Source organism: Hydractinia symbiolongicarpus, chromosome 13 (genome assembly GCF_029227915.1).
Source record: "Hydractinia symbiolongicarpus strain clone_291-10 chromosome 13, HSymV2.1, whole genome shotgun sequence".
NCBI lineage: Eukaryota > Metazoa > Cnidaria > Hydrozoa > Anthoathecata > Hydractiniidae > Hydractinia > Hydractinia symbiolongicarpus.
The window spans coordinates 8,423,174-8,442,154 of NC_079887.1; the positions used below are offsets into that span (position 1 = coordinate 8,423,174).

The 18,981-nt window shown below is 33.2% G+C and overlaps 2 protein-coding genes across 2 annotated transcripts in view; both read left to right on the forward strand.

Moving 5' to 3' along the window:
- Positions 1 to 10,157, forward strand: part of LOC130623908 (uncharacterized) — a 50,161-nt gene extending 40,004 nt beyond the window's left edge. Inside the window, exons 59-78 of the mRNA XM_057439453.1 lie at positions 163 to 267; positions 704 to 811; positions 1,015 to 1,177; positions 1,428 to 1,546; positions 1,914 to 1,969; positions 2,234 to 2,319; positions 2,645 to 2,755; positions 3,503 to 3,681; positions 3,922 to 3,973; positions 4,399 to 4,589; positions 4,944 to 5,021; positions 5,377 to 5,474; positions 5,829 to 5,972; positions 6,372 to 6,452; positions 7,159 to 7,266; positions 7,853 to 7,947; positions 8,201 to 8,268; positions 8,354 to 8,419; positions 8,705 to 8,896; positions 8,983 to 10,157. Coding sequence (XP_057295436.1) covers positions 163 to 267; positions 704 to 811; positions 1,015 to 1,177; positions 1,428 to 1,546; positions 1,914 to 1,969; positions 2,234 to 2,319; positions 2,645 to 2,755; positions 3,503 to 3,681; positions 3,922 to 3,973; positions 4,399 to 4,589; positions 4,944 to 5,021; positions 5,377 to 5,474; positions 5,829 to 5,972; positions 6,372 to 6,452; positions 7,159 to 7,266; positions 7,853 to 7,947; positions 8,201 to 8,268; positions 8,354 to 8,419; positions 8,705 to 8,896; positions 8,983 to 9,033 — 2,151 coding nt within the window. The 3' untranslated portion in view covers positions 9,034 to 10,157. The remainder of the gene's footprint in view (positions 1 to 162; positions 268 to 703; positions 812 to 1,014; positions 1,178 to 1,427; positions 1,547 to 1,913; positions 1,970 to 2,233; positions 2,320 to 2,644; positions 2,756 to 3,502; positions 3,682 to 3,921; positions 3,974 to 4,398; positions 4,590 to 4,943; positions 5,022 to 5,376; positions 5,475 to 5,828; positions 5,973 to 6,371; positions 6,453 to 7,158; positions 7,267 to 7,852; positions 7,948 to 8,200; positions 8,269 to 8,353; positions 8,420 to 8,704; positions 8,897 to 8,982) is intronic.
- Positions 10,158 to 14,247: 4,090 nt separating this feature from the next.
- LOC130623959 (uncharacterized) lies at positions 14,248 to 17,535 on the forward strand. Its single transcript, XM_057439507.1, has one exon. The coding sequence runs from the start codon at positions 14,582 to 14,584 to the stop codon at positions 15,881 to 15,883; it is 1,302 nt and encodes a 433-aa protein (XP_057295490.1). The 5' UTR covers positions 14,248 to 14,581; the 3' UTR covers positions 15,884 to 17,535.
- Positions 17,536 to 18,981: the final 1,446 nt, after the last annotated feature.

Sequence of the window (18,981 nt, forward strand, 5' to 3'; positions counted from 1 at the left end):
GAAGATTTTAGTGATATGTTGTTTTAAATCTCAAAAAAATTTACGAAACCAAAAACGTCATTGATGTGTGAAAAGTTTCCTTTAGAATAGGCTTCTAATTCAGAAAAGGCGGTTATTTCAATCCTGTCAGCTATTTACAGCTACTTTCATTGTAAATTTTAGTGCAAAGATGGTTTTGCAGGTGACGGAAAGGCGTGTGAGGTTGATCATGATTATGACGGTATCAGTTCGTTTGGAGCTGCTTGTTCTGGAGCTGAATGCGAGGAGGTCAGGTGGCTCTGTAAAAATTGCAAAAATTTAAAAAAGCACTGAAGTGTTCCCAAGTTTTTTTTCCCAATAGCACATAGCCTCTATTGTCTTAGACCGTAAACTTCAGCCTTTTTAATTAACATCAGAACCTAGCCTTTTATAAAGCAGACACACGAATAGCATTTAACGTTTTCAATGTCTTGAAATGTGTCTAAATGCTGTAACTGTTTCTCGTTTTTTTTATAATACTGTATTTCATCTCTCAACCCCAATTTTATTTCAAAAATAATTTATTTATTAGACTCCTCTTTCATTAACCGAAGCTTTGTGAAATTTAATTAGTTACGCCTTAGTTACGCTTAGTAAGAGGCTCAAAACAAAATTTTATCCTTCGCAATTATAGCTTAAATAAAAATCTATATTTTCTTCTATATTTTCTTGTTTGTTTGTTTAGGATAATTGCAAGTATACACCTAACGGTGGTCAAGAAGATACTGATCATGATTCATTAGGTGATGTGTGTGATGATGATGACGATGATGACAACATAAAAGATGTGGAAGTATGATCATTACCAACTTTTTCATGCCATGTTTAACTTTCTTTATATGTTCAGACAGCTGCAAATAGTACTACGTAACAACTCGAGAGATTAACATTTCTTTTTTGAACAGATGTCTTGATCACTTTTTGAAACCTTTGTGTTTTCTGAAACACAATTTTTTGGTTTCTTGTTAAATACAATGATGTAACTGTCATTTTTAGGACAATTGTCCATTTGTGACGTCCAGATCAAACAAAGGTGACGTTGATAATGATACTGTGGGTGATGCGTGCGACAACTGCGTGTCTGTCGCAAACCCTGATCAATCGGATATTGATGGCGATAAAAACGGTGATGCTTGCGATGATGACATTGACGGCGATGGTAGGACATGTTATATCTTTAATGAAAATTAAACGAACTATTTTTATGAAACAGAAATTATTTGTTGTAAATGTGCCTAATTCTTTGATGCTAGGACATAAAAATCAAATTTTAATCAAATACCAAATTTTTATTTTTTGTTACATAAAAAGTGACAACATTTAATTATTTGTTAAGATTGTAATGTAGCACACTCTCTCTCTCTCTCTGCTAAGAAATATATCTTAGCGTTTACTGCTTCACAATATAGGTATACTAAACGCACGTGACAATTGTGCATACGTCAGCAATAAAGATCAGGCAGATGTAGATGGTGATGGTAAAGGTGATGCTTGTGATAATTGCTATAAAGATCCCAATGCTGATCAGGTATTTTCTTCTTTATTATATCGTTTGTTCGTCCGTTCGTTTTTTTAATGTGGGAGTTGGCTTGAAAGAATATTTTGCTTCCATAAAACACCATCCATTATTTTAAGTACTCATGTTAAAGTCCCTCTCCAAGATACTTGTTAAATCAGAAAAAAGGTAGTCACCATATAAAACTATTGGTCGATGATGTGTCACCGAGAAAATTTTTAGGGCAGCCACTTCGCATGGGGACTTATTATGCACGCTGGGTGCATAATAGGTCTGTTCTCGGTATGGCTGTCAGTGTAATTGTGTCGAATTTCAGTTCTTTTAAACAATGCTTAAACTAAGAGCATTTAATCTACAAAACTTGTTTTTATTCATACAGAGAGATGACGATGAAAGTGGGTTTGGTAATGTGTGTGAAGGGGCTGGAAAGGATTCGTAAGTCGAGCCAACCTTTTTTTAAGTATTTTTTTTTTAATTCTCTACATTCACACATTACAGATTTCTAATTTTTTATTATTCTTTTCATTATTTGGATGGTTTCAACTCTTATTCAAACTTTCTTAAAATAAAAATTCAATTTCGAAGAATGCAAAAATGTGCCAAAATTTTTGAGAATTGCAAAAACTTCATTGAAAATCTTTTAAAATTAAAAAAAAAAATACGAAATTGTGTTTTCTTACTTGATATTCTATTGCATAGTGATGGTGATGGAATACCCAATGACTATGACAACTGTCCCTTGACACCTAATGCTGACCAATCAGATAAAGACAAGGATGGGAAGGGTGAGATAATAGCAACATAATCTTTGTGTCAATTGGTTTTCTTAAAAGTTGTTAAAAAAATATCAAGAGTTGGTATATATTCGCTCTTTATTTTTAATTTAGGTCATACTTGAGTAGAACTTGATGTTATAAAAAACCTCGTTTAGCTCCTGTCTGTAGCTATTCTAAAATACTTCTTATTCAAACTAGAGGTTTGAATAAGCTTGCCTTTGGGAGGCCAAATATATGCTTCAGTAATATAAAAATATAAATTTAATCTTTAAACTTCTTTAGTTTCATTTAAAGTTATACTTTAGAAAGTCTAAGCACTTAATTTTTTTTGCAGGCGATTTATGTGATTCTGACAAAGATGACGATGGTGTTGAAGATGAAAGTGATAATTGTGTATACGTCAGCAATCCTGGACAAGAGCATACTGTAAATTATGACATGTCGTGTATGTACATCGAAATTGTTTGTTACTGAAATGTAAAACGCAATATCCCTTGTATGTAAAACACAACTAAGAAACAATTACTTCCTTGAAGATATCACAAATAGAGAATAAGTTTTGCTTTAATCTTGTGCAACTATAGCAGCAGAAATTAATTGTGACAAACTCTTTGTGAATTCACTTGCAACTATTATTTACTGTTACTCGTCACATCAAGTCACCGAATTTAGCCTTTGTATTGGTTTTCGACATTAGTAAACTAGGGTAGACTTGGTAATGTTTAGTTTATGATGTTCTGGACTTATGTGATGTGGTCTACAATTCTAGTTAAATATATGGCACAACCACAGTTTTTTGGCCATTTTTCAAATATCAATAAAAGCGTGAAATAAGAAATACTACACAACAGACAGGCTGCAAATTTTTACTTTTGTCCAGGTGGACAATGTTTAAAATTTAGTTGCACTTTCTAGCCTGTTGCCTTAGAGATTATTTCCCGTCTGGGCCCCTAATTGGCCTGAAATTAAAAACAGTCAAAACGGTTATGCTGGCGTCAGCAACAATAAGCACATTTGATAAGTTTAGATGTGACTAAACCTAAAATCCTAAGTCTGCCGTGTAGTTTAACAGGTCAGTAGAGACGAATTTCAAAAACTTTTTGTATTGTGCCAATATATTTCGGAAGGGTGTGTACTTTTGTAAGAATTAACAATTTGAAGTGTTCACCAGTAATAATCAATTGTTTCTTAGCCCAAGAAGTTGGAACAGCTTGTGTCGATGATTATGACAATGACGGCGTTGAAGATCGATATGACGTGTGTCCTTACACGTCAAACATTAAAACAACGTCGTTTAAAAAGCATACAGTGGTTGATCTTGCTGGAGTCTCTTCAGTGGAACCAAAACCAAGATGGCGGATTACAAACAATGTATGTTACTCATACATATTCTCTGTGTTTGACGTTTTAATCTATTAGCTTTAAACCAATTTAAAAAGTTTCGTAAAAATATCAAAGCCAAAGGAAAAGGGGAAGGGGACAAAAATTTTGATTATATTGATCACTTATTGCGTTTGTGTTTGAATGAATGAACATCGTCCTAAACGTTTTCGGAGTAACGTGTTCCCTAATACATTTTTATCGTATTTTTTTTGTTTTTTATAATTCTAGGGAAAAGATATTGAACAGTTGCAGAAGACGCTTCGTCCTTCAATGCTTATAGGTACGTCTTTCATGTTGTATAACAATATGCATCCCCTGTGGTCAGAAGAAATACAGAACACGTGAAGAAACTGTTATTTTTTTGAAGAAGCATTAGAAAGGGGAGAGGGGGTTGGGTTGGGCCCGTGGGTGGGTGTTTTACTAGGTTTTCCTCCATTGTAGACCCTTTATGCTCGCTTTACCAATATCAATCAAATCGAGTACAATGTATATATGTTTCAACTTTTTTTTCTTTGTCATGTCAGAACTAGTAGATTGGTAACACTTTATACTTTCATGGCCCCACTGGTGATACTACCATTGTGTCTGATGTTGCCGACATTTAGAAAAAGTTAATATTTCTAAGAGCCAACCCTTAAAAAGCTTAAATTTTGAAGCAATTACCATCTACTTTTTATGTATTATATGATGAACCTTTCCACTCAGGTGATCAGCGTTACAGCGAAGTGGAGTACTCAGGAGTTCTGCATGTAAACAGTAAAGAAGGAATCGATTATCTCGGCGTAGTGTTTGGTTACCAAAGTAGTAAACGTTTTTTACTTGTGTTGTGGAGACATGAAAACATTAATCTTCTCAACAATACTTATAAAGCTGGTATCAAAGGGATTCAAATCAAGGTGATAATGTTTTACGTGTTTTATCGTAGTCACTTGATTAGTGTAGCATATCTTGGCTGATTAGCGTAGCATATATAAGTTAAAGTACGTAACTGCCACTGTTTTATGAAAAAGGGCAGAATAACATAAACTATAATTTTTGCACTTTGGCATTGTGCGCAATTAATGCTGGCAGTATTTTTGCATCATGTAATTTTAATCAATATCTGTTAGTCTATTACGATATTTTGCGGCGAACGCACCGTTATAACAGTCTAAATCATTATATTGCTTTTATGGCGATTCGAAAAAAATAATTTCGTACTAATACTAGTTTGTGTGAAAGCTGTCAAATTAATTGTTTTAATGTTTTAGTTGGTGAATTCAAAAACTGGTCCAAGCGAAGCATTAGCATATTCATTGTGGCATTCTCAAAGTACAACCGATAACGAGGTATGCAATCTTTTACTCTATTTTATATTCATTTGATTAGTATGAAAAATATAAACAGTTGTCTGTAGTTTGTTTCATGGGAGATGTTTTTGATCAATAAAAAACAGCTTTGCTAACTTTTTAACAGATTGGCCTGTCTATACAGTGTCATACGGCTTAATCACGTGATCAAAACAGGAAATCAAGTTTATAAAGGGCATTACATAGTTGTGGGTGATTGTGTTAAACAGCTTTTTGAGATTTAAAAGCATAGTTGATATTTCATTCCCTGTCAATTTGCTTGCTTGTTAAAAAACATATCTTATATTCTTTTGCAAGAATTAGTGCTACCTTAATGCTTGTACATTTTTGACAGGTTAAACTCTTATGGCACGATCCTGAAATGAAAGGCTGGTTGCATCGAACACCGTACATCTTTAAAATTGAATTTCGACCTTCTATTGGTAGGATCAGGTAAATCGTTATTCCATGAATTACTTTATTAGTCTAAACTTCATAGTCAGCAAGTGGTGTTGTTTGAATTATAAATTAACTTAATGTTACTTGTCCAGTGCACATCTTAAATTCTGCTGAACATAAATTTTTTATCTTGTCTTTTTTGTCATTAACAAAATTAAATCAAGCTAATAACATCAATCATTGGAGTGCGTACAAATAGATGTTACTTGAACTATGGTTTCTAGAATCTGACTTTTTATTTGACAGTGCATTCTGAGAATTTGTCAGAAATATGACAAAAATTTTTAAACAAGCTATAATTTTTTTTAATGAGATATTGGAGACAAAGTAACCACGATATATTTGTAGATTGCAGATAAAGCAAGGTATTGAAGTGATTACAGATTCTGGTTATATTTACGAAACATTAATCACCGGTGGAAAACTTGGTGTGTACACGCATGGACAGTGGAACACTATCTGGTCAAGATTAGAAGCAACCTGTTTGCAAAGGTCAGTATTAGAGCAGATTCTTTCTCAAGAGGGAGAGCGCGTGTGTTACATTGTCAGGGTGGTCACACTACTCCGAATTAAGAGATGTTTATCAAGAGCGCTTTTTATCGTGAAAAAACAACTTTATTGTCTTAAGAAATCCTTTAAAAAGAAATTTTATTTTGACGGGAATAGTAAGAATTGTCTTCTTATTATTATTCTTCACATAATCCTTCGGCTTACGTTTATATCAATAAAAATAAAGTTGTGTGACAGCCTTTACTAATGTCCAAGCCTGTGATGCTTTGTAAGTTATAGTTTGAGCGTTTCAACAAATTATATTTGTGGCGAAAGGAAAACAATCTTTATAACATGTCACTACCAAAATATGCATTAAAATTTCTCATTTATCTTTCATAGTTTGAACAAAGCTTTACTGTTTGACGGTAACAGCAGTTGTGCAATGCTTCCGACGTTGAAATCTTTAAACATCGTATCGAGGTATGACAAAGATATTTACAAATCACAACTGATTTTATTTTTTTGTTAATAGTTTTCCATCTGTCATGTGACTTTTTGAACCAATTCGTAAAAAATATAGAGCTCTATGAACATCTTATAATGCTGGCAATAAAACCATTGAAGAATTGAGTCGAGAGTTTAAAAAAAAACATAGAGTTCTTATATTACTTTTTTTGACATTATCATTCCTTTGTTATGTAAAATGCAATTTTTTTAAAAAATTAAAAAAAAAAACGTGTAATTTTCCAAAGTTTACTTTCAATTAACTAAAGCATGGCACAAAGAAAATCATGAATAAATAATTGTGTAGCAGCTATTAGGGTGTGTTTTAATACGTACATTTTGAGAGAAAAGACAGTAGACAGGTAGCTGGAATTTTCCGGAGAAATATAGAATACGGAGTAGGAAATAATCACATCAATGTCCGGTTATTATCTGTAATTATACCTGTTTGGACAAATTAATTTCGCGACAAATGTGAAAATACCTGATTCGCGAAATAAGGAAAAAAATCTGAAAAAATTCGCAAAAATCTCTTTTCAACAAAAAATTCCTCTCCTAAAGTTAACTCCTAACTGCTTTAATTGTTTTTTTTGGTTTGTCAAAATTTTCCTATATTGTGTTTTCAATGTGTAGTAAAACTGTATTGACGAATCAGATTTTTGATTTCCTGTTTTTGTTTTAGCTTCATCCTTGGTATCTGGATCAAACTTCCGTCAGACTTTGCGTCAACTGATGACTTCCCTCTTATATGCACCATGGATCGTTCTGTTTGTTTGTACATTAAAAACAAGTACGTTTCATCGAGATAAGTTTTGTTCATGATTGCTAACAAATTGGTCCAAGTTGTTAAAAAACAAAGGCTGGACGAAACATTACAGCTGGTAGGCTGCAAAAAACTCTATTCGTCATGTGTAGGTAGGGTAGACAGAGTTTAGAATATTCCACTCGCTCGAACTATAAAATAATTCGAGCCAGAGAAAGGATTCAGAGAAAACATCAATTATCCGATATACATATGTCTGAAGAAACAAGATTTGTTTTTTTTCAGAGTAAATGTAAATTTTACACATTATTTTATATACAAGTCCAATAGATAGTACACACGCTTAATAGTGTATGTAACTATTTTACTTGTAAAGTTTGACTTACCTAGATACATTTTGAACTTCAGAATAATAAAAACTTGGAAAAGCTTCTAGCTGGGTTGTTTATGAGTAAATATGCGCCTATGTCAATTTCCCTAAGCTGGAACAATATCATTACAGTTTGCTAGCAATTCCTCTTTGAGAGAAACCAAATTGAAGTCTAAGCCGTCCTCTGTCTAACGAATTTTCTTTCATCGTCTCTAATAAACATTGATCAAATTTTTCTAATAGAAAAATTGAAGGGAAAATCGGTGAACTAACAGTGAGTGGAGGGAGTTTATCTGGAAATGTTTGGTACAGTATTTTTATGAGATACGATGCGCAAGGTTTGTTTTTTCTTTTTTTTTTTTTGTTTTGTTTCTTTGTCTGTCTGTGTTCGTTTGTTTGTTTGTTTCTTTTTTTTGTTGTGTATTTTTTTCAAACCTACTCTATTAGGCGCCTGAGATTCTTGCTCGCTTAAAAACTTGACTTTAAAAGAGGGAGCTGGGGTGTCACAGGGAAAACTAAGCAAATTAAAAATGCTAACGTTTTTGCATGCTTAGGACACTAAATTGAACTTTATATCTTGACTTCTTGTAGATCGTGGTTTGCAGTTATTTGTAAATGGCGTTTCAGTGGGCAAGGTGGACATGCCAAAGCTGACATTGGTAATTCAAATAATAATTAATTTTTTATTTAAACCGTAAACAAACGTTGCTTTGAGAAGTACGATAAACTCATATTTTTTTTTAGAATCTGAATGAAAGATTATATGTGGGTTGTGATGGTAGCACCTACTATAGGGGTGTGGTCGATGAGGTATAACTATGTTTATGTTACGAGTTTTATTATTCATAGAGCTAAACACGAGTATTACAACTTTTTTTATAAGGAATATACTCTATAAAAATATTCAAGATGAAATACTTAAATACTTCAGAATATGCTCATTTTGAAATTTTGATTGAATGATTCATGTTGAACGAAAAAGAATTATTGTTCTATGAAACAGCGTGTATGGCTGCAAAAGTTTGTCGCGATTTTGTGAGCATATAAAATGGATCTTTAGATTGCTATAAAAAATATTTCCGTTATGAATTTTAGATTTCAATATGGCGCGTGTATGTAACAGACGACGAGTTGAAGAAATACGTCAAACTTCCTGGTTTGACGTGGCAGAAACACAAACATCTTATTGCTGCCCACTACTCCTTCGATCAACAAAATGGCAATACTCTTGTTGACACCAGTGAATACCGTAACCATGGAAACGTGACTGATGCATTGTTTGTGCAGGTATGTTTTAGCCACCATAATTATTTACGTTTTGTTATTCTTGTTGTTGTTGCTGGCTTTATTTATGCGTTTTTTAATTTTTTTAGAGCTCATTGAACGACAAAAGATTTGTGCTGGCTCACCCGAATAATTTTTAAAGAAGTTTTGTTATTTCATAAATTTTGTTTTTAAAATACGGAAATAATAACAAGATGAGATACCCTTGATTACTAATTAATTAAGTAAAATAAAATAAAAATCCGAAATTAACAATTGGGAGAGGACGATTATTTGGTACTATGGAGCAAAAAAATTTGTTGAAAAAAAAAATTATTTGATTTTTAATACATTTGAAAGAAAATCACAAACGCGGCTTCCGTTTTTATTGCAGAGCCATTCTTTTGAATAACTGATCACATTTTTCTGATTTTAATCGATTTTTTTTGCGTTAGTTACAGTCACTGGATGACCTGTGTATATTGTAAAACATATTTATTAAATGCCTTGGAGATGCGCAATATTTTTTAGTTGACAGTATCAGTGCACTTAATCTGAGAAACAATGCAAGAAAAGTTTTTGTGTGTTTTGCGATTTTAGGCTTTTTTCTAGAAAATAATCTTGCGTTTCAGATTTTTTGATTCAAAAAAGACTTCGCGACTTAGCATCTTGCAAAAATTCCTCTCACATTGTTTTTCTCCGCATGCACGCTTCTCTTTACAAACACGTCAAAAGCTGATTCTCAATGAAGCTAAAGTCTTTTTATTTTACAGGCACAACTGTTTCTCACTTCTCGGTTGGAAATTTTTCTGTGTACTTAATTAGGCCAGTCCGACAATTATAACCCAACCTCAGATGTCTCGACTTGGAAGAAAAAGAAAGCTTCATTGTTTTTCTTTTTTTTGTTTTGTCTTTTGTCTTTTCTTTTTTATTTCCTTCATACTAGGTTGCTTACTAACTGCTTCTGTTTTAAAAGGATTTTAGCTTCATGTTGCCTAAAAGAAAGTGCGGAATATGCTGTTTGTTGGTTTGTTTGTTTGATTTTTGGTCACAACCTGTGACGTAGATAAAAGAATCAACTTTCGTAAAACTATAATTTGGGAGAATATTTCGTGTTAAATTACACTGTGTTAAAATTATAAATATCGAGACTATAATATATTTTCTTTTAAATAAAAATATAAATTTGTATCTTCTCGTATATATAGAGTTATAAATATATTTATTTTTGTAAACTAAAGATTTTAATATGATTATTTGATTTTAGTAGAGAACAATATTGTTATATCTTTACTTCTATTTGCTACAGCCTATTGTGCGCAATGTGATGTAAAAATTCTACAAAACGAGATAACTTTTAAGCGTTGGGCTACGTTAATATCTTTACCAAGTTTTAATAACGGCGAAATCTGTATAAGTTCCAACACTATTACACGAATCATGTACCGAAGTTATAAGGGTTTAATGCTGAGCGCTTAGTACAGTTGAACCGTGTGACACATGAGTAGCTATAGGCGTAATACCATTTTCATAAAAACTTATCACAACTTTGGTTTAAACGGAAAAACAGGAAACAGTCCGTTTTTACTCTGTCCGGTTATAAATATTACGCAGCAATTTTATTTTGCAGAATAACATCATTGAAAAGATAAAATAAAGCTAGCTATAGCTTGTTAGGCATGTTGAGGCCGCGAAGAAGTTGGATTGCTTATTAGTGAAAATCGAGTCTCATGATTGGTCTATTACGCGGCGGCGAGGAATTTCCGTGTGTCTCGCTAATTGCGATTTCATGTTGCGCAGAAACAGACAGTATACACCTATTGTCACAAGGACTAGCCAGGGAACCCGGCGTCGAAACACCGGGTTAAGGCACAAGTAACCAGCGTTAACGCATGGCAGAGCAATTAATGAGAACGTAAACAGTGCCACACATTCAGGTAAAGCGTTTTGGTACAGATATAGTATGTTGTGAATCGAGTAAAGCGCACTCAAATTGATGTTTAATAACTTTCTACAATTTCAGCTGAAATAAAAAAACAAAGTTTACAGCTCGTTGCTACCCCGTCATAGCAAAAACAGTACGCAACCCTTTTTTATTTTTTAGAAAATGTTCCTGGTTAAATTTCAAAAGTGAATGTTACTCCAGGCTGAGCGCATAGTACAGGTAGACAATGTCACACATCAATGTAGGTGTAATGCCCAATACCCTTTTCCAAAAAAAAACTTTATCGCAGCTACGGTTTAAATAAAAACACGTTACCCTGTGCAGCTAAAAAATCACCAAGCAATTTTAATTGTGGAAAAGTTTTCATTACAGTAACAAAAAGGTGTAACTAACTACCTGAGAGCATGAGAATTATTGATTACGAAAGGATTTTGTACCCATACTGAATGTTGCTACTTTTACTTTTTAGCTAAGGAGCTAGGTAAAGAGCCCCAACCCCAACATAAGAATAATTGTTGGCTAGGATAAAAAGCTCTTATACCAAACAGACTAGTAACAAATAAGGCTAGCTAAATAGGCTGGCTATAGAATGCTTCCTCAAAATCTTTGTTCCTAGCCAAAAATCCTAAAATTGGCCAACCTCGATCCCAGGCCCTGTAGCGTTTTTTGATTCATCCTCATGTCAAAAACGCTACAGACCCTGGGATCGGTATACTACGCGCAAAAAAAAATCGGTAAAGCGGTCGCATTTGATTTTTGTGGCTCCTGAGCGGAATCGGCGATTGAGATCACGTAACAGGGGATTGGGAGGAGGGGGGTCATAATAGAAATTGCGTATTGAACTAACAATGAATTTATTTTAATCTCTTAATGTTACCAAGTTTAAAAAATAAAAATAATTAAATTAATTCAGAAAATAAATAAATTGTCAATTTCTATTGATCAATAAATAAGTTTTTCAATTAAACAACCCCCTGATTCGTAAAAATCGCACAAACAGGCAGGCGGAATACGGCTATTTTAATAAGAAGACTAGTTAATAAAGCTTAAAAAAATCCTCTTAGGCAAAGAAAAAAGGACAAAAAGCTGTCATTCATATTTTGATGGTGTTAGCGCTGTCAAGTTTATATATAACATTTATTTTTAGAATTTTCTTTACCCGCGTAGCATCTATTGTGAAAAGCTTGAAACTCTGATCAAAAAAATGGATCTGATCATAATAATTTTTAAAAGTCATTTTTCACCGCGTAGGTACCTAGGGACAACCTAAGACCAAACTGGATAAGTTTTCCAAAGCTGGGCGCCCTCGAATTCGTTTTGAAATAGACGGGTTATGACGTCATCGAAAAACCTTTAACCACAATATTTCCGTAACCGTTTGTTATAGATACATATCATACACATTTTTTGATCAACGTTTTAAGATCTATACGATGAGGGCTACAGGTATACAAATCTCTAAAAAAAATTTTGTGTGTTTTGGCAGGTCTTTGCTGACGTCAGCAAAAGTTTTAAACCCTTATATCTCCTTAGGCGTTCGTCGAAACATTTGATCCTATACCTTATTTTGATCAGCGTTTTAACCTGTACAATTATATACCTCTGTCACGTATTGCCCTCACAAGCTCAGGCAATACTTTGACGTCGGTCAATATTCTCCGGTATTGCCCTCATAAACAGTTATTATAGGGTTAGTAGCAACCGGGTAAAATCTAAAAAAAAAAGTAAATAAACTTTCGTGAAATATCCAAATAAAATGTTTTAAAATTAATTGATTCAAGCTGTTGTTTCAGGAGTACAATGGAATGATCAATTCATACTGGATCTACAGGCTTTGAAAACTTTCTCGAACCATAACATTCGACGTTCAAATCTAAACACTAAGTGTAAACAAAACGCAAAAAACTATTAAAAATTTTAAGGTGAAAAAGGCATATTAAAACGCAAGTGAATAAAAATGAAGCGAGTAATATCGCTATACTGATGAATATAAAGCGCTGCAAAAATGTACACAGTGCAAAAGTACAAACAAAAGCATCGCTGAGAAATATAGTATCAAGAAAAACACTTTCTCGACCAGGATTCAAATCAACTTCAGTCGAAAAAAAATAAAAAAGAGTACCAAGAACGACCTTGCTGAAGCTGTCTTTTTATGGTTTAGAAACGATTTTGGGAAAATTAGGAGAAAATTTCCATTTTTTCTGATCTCTCGATATAACGAACTCTCGATATAACGAACTTTTTTTCCATTACCCTTGGAGGTTCGTTATATCGAGAGTCTACTGTATACCTTATTCCATGAAATGAACGAGTCATGAAATTAACACGGTTTTTCAAAATTCGCGTTAATTTAATGACCGTTAATTAAATGCAGTGTTAATTTCAAGACTGTTAATTTCATGACTCATGACTATTTTCTCCTCATCATCGAACGATAACTCAAACGGTGTTCTCTTTTTCAGCGATCTTTTCTTAAAATAGCTTTCGTATAATCTTCATACTCTAATCCAAGTGGAAAATTAACTGACAGCACTTTTTCTCCAAAATTTTTAACATTGTCTTTCCAAACAACGAAAACTTTTATTTCGATTTCCAAACCGCCTTGTAATAGAGGAGACCGCTTCACTACCATGGATTCGACTGTTGCCGTAATTTATGCTTCGTGTGATATCGCATATTCTCAAATTCGCGTTAATTAAATGGATTTTTGAAAAAAAAACTTGTTCAACCGCGTTAATTAAATATCTTTTTCCAAACAATTTCATTAAACCGCGTTAATTTTATAACTGGTAATTTAATTCGCGTTAATTTCTTGACTGGTTAATTACATGAAACAAGGTATATAATAAGTACATTGTATCTTCGCTAATGTTAATATACTTTTCTTTGACGTCAATATTATTAAAAGTACTCACGTTACCACCCTGTTTCCAAGTTATTGGCCTCAAAGTTTTAAATGCATCATAGCTAGTGGCTTTACTAATGTTAATATACTTTCCTTTGACGTCAATATTATTTTATCATTAAAGTTTGGTAAATTACAAAACGAATTTATAAGTGATGTTTTATAGACTTTATTACAGAGAACTGTGAAGAATATAATCCACTTTGCAAAGGCACAGACAGACACACGGAAGTCAATGTCTACAAAAAAAGGTGTATTTTTTTAAAATAGGTATGTAATTTCTGACGGATGTAATATATTCGGTAAAAACATTTCGTCTAACAACGTATTTTGATAAAAATTGTTAAAGCTCAATTATAATTTAATAGTCAATGCGCCTATGGTATTCATCTTTGGTGTTAAGTTCGGACTTTATTCCCCTGATCGTTAATTGTTTTATTGTTCTCACTGTGTACTCATAATAGACATATTTTAATTCTATTCGTAAAAACTTATTTTAGTAGACTTTAGTGTAAATAGTCGAAAAAAAACTGTGCATATTTTTAAGATAGTTTTTAATCTGTTTTTATTTTATTTAGCTAAGGAAATATATACTGAAATTAATATCCTGTGATGTAGTGTTTTTAATCATGACATATCGAAGTTGTTTTACCGCCATGAAATAAAGTCGTTTTGATAACGTTGCCATACTTTATAATTCGTTTATTCGTTAACTATGGAAATATAAACACTTATATCAGATTTTAAGTACATTTTAAGATAAGAAGATATGTGAAAATATCTCTCTTCGTAGTTCATAATTGCAAAATAATTAATTAGCAAGCTGATATAAAGAGTTGTGTTGAAAAAACATCAAAATATGGACGCAGGCGCTTATCAATCATGGAAAAAAAAAAGAAAAAACACATTTGCCGCTTACTCAATTCAATATTTCGCAGTTGGATTTGAAAGATCTGCTACCCGTGCAACTCTATGGATATATTTAACAAATTTGATCAAAGCTAAAAATCCAGAACTGTTTTTTGGACTTATAAGCTTGATGTATTTTGTTCCCCCCATATTGTTCTCTATGGCTATTGCAAGGCTTGCAGACAGAACAAGAAATATAAAGTTGATTATACTACTTTGCAATTTCATCAGTATGACTGGATGTATAATATATGTCATTCCAATTTCGCCTTACTATCCTTTGATTGGTCAAACATTACTCGGAGTTAACTCCATAATAAGACCGATAACACGAGCTGAAATAGCTAGATCATATCCAGCAGATAAAATGAAAAAAAAGACACCTGTTCTCATGGCTTTCTTTTTCGTTGGGTTTGCATCTGGTCCAGTTATTGTTCAATTCATACAACATGTTGATTTAACCTTATTTGGTCTCCGTATTACAATGGGAAACTTAACTGGCATTTTGTCTTTCTTGTGTATTGTTGTTACGCAGATTCTTGTCATATTTCTAGCAAGTGATCTCTCAAAGGAGTACGATTTAAAAGAAGCAACTGGAAATGGGAAATACAAACTTATAACTTACGAAAAAGAAACGTTTCTGCACGTGTTGAAAAATGTACTTAAAACGTTTGATGTTCTCGTTGTAATGATTATGACTATGGTTGCTGCATTCTTCCAAATCGCTTTTGTGGCAAGTTTTCCAATAATTTCTAGTCTGTTATACTTTCCCCATTATTTCGTCACCATCTTCTACATTCTCTTCGCAGCCATAGTTTTTGTTATAATTGCAGTATTGACAAGCACAAAGCTTCAAAAAAGGACTATTTATATGTCTGGTTTGATCAGCCTTATTGTAGTATTAATAGCTGGAGTTATTCAAGCTGCATTGATAAAGGGACAGTTAAACACTTTTAGTAACATAACACTAACGATTTTGCTGGCTATCGCTGTAACCATAGCAGAAATTGGAGAACAAATTTTTCTTGTTATTGTGGCCTCCAGTTTTGTATCATCCAAACATCAGGCTTATGTGGAAAGTATAAGAGTCACCTTGAGGCAAGTTGGTTTTATATTGGGAAGCTTAGTATCTGGCTACCTTGTGTATTATTCCTACGCGTTTTTAATTTTCACCGCAGTTATGTGTTCGATTCAGTTACTCATAATCATCTTAAGAAGAAAAACGTTTGAAAACCCAGAAATTGTTATATAAAAAATTGCATAAGAAAAAAAATTCTTATAACAGGAAAAAAAAATTGTAAACAATATGTCCATGACATTACCAACAGATAGATTTGCAAATTTATCGTTTTTTGAGATATTACTTTCTCACAGTGGTATGAAGGAAATATTTTTTATCATTATACCTTGTCCTATTTTCACACTTGTTTGAATTACTTTTTGTTGTTATCATTTTTTTGATGTGCTTTCCAGAAAAAAACGGAGGCCAGTTTCACAGTAACATTATTGTCACAAAACACTAATTAACGAAGTATTTATGATATAATTCTGCTAATTTCCTATAAACTTTTATAATCTAAAGTATCCGCTACTGAGCCTTCCAAATGTTAATTTTTGTTTTTTTTTAATTCCTCTTTATTCCCCCGTTCCTTTTCACATGTTATTTATTCCTGTACTCTAAGGTACTGGTTATTACCCTGGTTTGTAGATAAGAATGCAAAAACCGCAATTAGCACTGGAATTAATTTTGTTAGCTACTTTTTTTCCTCCTTTAACAATGTTAACATGAGTTATTCTAGTTGTTGGTACATTGAAAAATCCGCTTATTCTTCCATCGTGCCAACCTTGTTCCCAGGGTCTTGTGGCCCCTGAGCCGTTATTACGGAGTGGCGAACAATTCGCCGCTATCAACTTCATTAACAAGGCAAAATGCCCTGGGGAAAGAGGTTGCCGTCGTGCATATTCCAGACATCGTTTTCTTTTTCTGTTCTTTAAGAGAAAGTAACCATTCTGTTATTCTGTACAAAATGCAGGTATTACTACCAGACTAATTGTTCAACCGTTATGAAATATTTACATATTAGCCCTGAACTTCAAACGAAGCATATCTGTTTGAACAAGCGCTGCATATGAAAGTTGTTTGTGGGTGAGAAAAGAAAGCGTTCAGGAATGTTTGAGTTTAATTCACCGTATTGCATCTGCATTTGAAGAGAAATATAAATTTCAAAAAATGTTTCTGTTTTATTATACTTTGAAAAATTTGTACTTACTTTTATAGTTTATGTAATCAGACATTTGTGAACTTATAACACCACCCACAATTCTCATTTTCATGCTAATAGAAACAATCCCTCATGATAATTTTGAAAAATTGTTTCGATAAGCTGGTGTTAATTTAATGTTAAAGAATAATTACATCCATAGAAATTTTTATAGAAGCAGTCGATCTTTGTAAGATATCAGCAAACTGTTTTAAATCTACTTAAAATTATATTTCTTCGTTCAATATAATTTTAAGTAGATTTCAAGAGTTATTAAAAGGAGAGAGATATGGAAAAAAAAATTAACCCGGTTCACACAATAACAACGCACAAAAACAACTTGTATGCTTGCAAGAAGTTGGTACAAACCGCCAACGAGTTAAATGCGACTCTCGTATCAGCCTAACCCACCTTACATGCACTGCCATAGTAAATACACAACAAAAGCTTTATAATTCCAAGACAGCATACTCGTGGACATGTGCACAGTGCGCAAGTGTTTTACCTTTTTTAATAAAGGCTCTGCAGAAACCGTCATGAATACCGCTACACATGAAATGGAAAAAATAATCATCTTCTTAAAATCTAGAACAGCGCAACGATCAAACATCTATAAAACACTCATTCGCTGATGTCTTTTTTTTGAAGAATTTTCATCATACTGAATAATACATATAAATTTGAAATTATCACCCTTAGTGAAAAAACCGGATATTCCGGTAATTTTTAGCAATTTTTTATGCGATTCACGTAAAAACCGGAAAATAACTTTTATTTATCTTTCAGAAACTTCAAACAGATTGCAAAAATTCGCTCTGGAACAAAGGTAATTAAATTTTAAGCAGATAGTGGCATTGCTGCTGATCAAAGCAAAAATTTATTGATGCCATTTTGTTCCTTTTATTATGTACTATAAGTGCGCCGTTTTTGGTTCAATTTGAACAACCCTATGAAAAGTTATTAAGGGGGGCGGATTCCGCCCCCCCAGTCATAGTATGTTCAAAAAACCCCGGACCGAATAGGGTTAAGGGCAACCAACAACCTATATAAATATTCCTGGTTACAATTTGATCTGGAAAACCTGGAAAGACTAAAGAGGTGGAGGTGTGGGTTTCCTTTGTGGTATAGCTTTGTTCAGCATGTCAACAAATTAACAAAGAAGAGAAAACATTAATCGACCATATCATCAGTGACCCAAATAAAGTGTCGCATACTAATGTTCTCCTTACCAATGATGTTATTGTCCATAACACCCTTGACATCTTAGTAAATATAAAAAAAAAACGATTCAAACCTAGATAAAATTACATCTGTGATAAAAAAAACTGTAACCTATAGCGATTATATAAAAGAATATTCAGAACTTCCGTGATCCAGAGGACCAACTGGACATTTTTAATCATCTCGACTTGAATGTATTGCACGCCACAATTCTTTAAAAGATGTTAAGTTAACCCGCCCAATCGCTTCCTAAAGGAGAATTACCGAGTCTTGTAAAGGATTGGAACTACAGTAGACTCCCGGTTATTCGAACCTGCACTTATTCGAATAATTCGGTTATTCGAAGTGAGATGGCGTTCCCCTTGGATCTGCTTACCCAACTCAGGCAAAAACACTCTCGGTTATTCGAACTTCAGTTATTCGAATAATTCGGTTATTCGAAGTGATTTTTATTCCCCTTGGGGCCAATTATAGGCTAAGTCACCCTCAGTTATTCGAATTTTTCTTATTGGGAGATCGTCGAGTGAGAACATTGATTTTCTGCGATTAAAACACTTTTTTTCTTCAAAAAATCAGGTTTCAATATTCATGGCTATTTACACTCTTCAAGCAATTTCTTCAAAAGTTCAATATTCTCCTTCGGTCCAGAGAATTGAAGCAAACAGGGGATCTTCAATCCCTTATCATCTCCAAAGTTAGTTCTTTTCCCTGTCACTCTTACTTTGCAAGTACACAACATCTCTGACTTCAGAAAGTAAAATATCGTTTTGGCAAATTTTCCTGTTTTTTCTTTAGGCAAATGACCAACAATATCTCCTTTTTTGCAGACCGCCACTGCATATTTGTCTATGTCGTTTGTTGGTTCCAT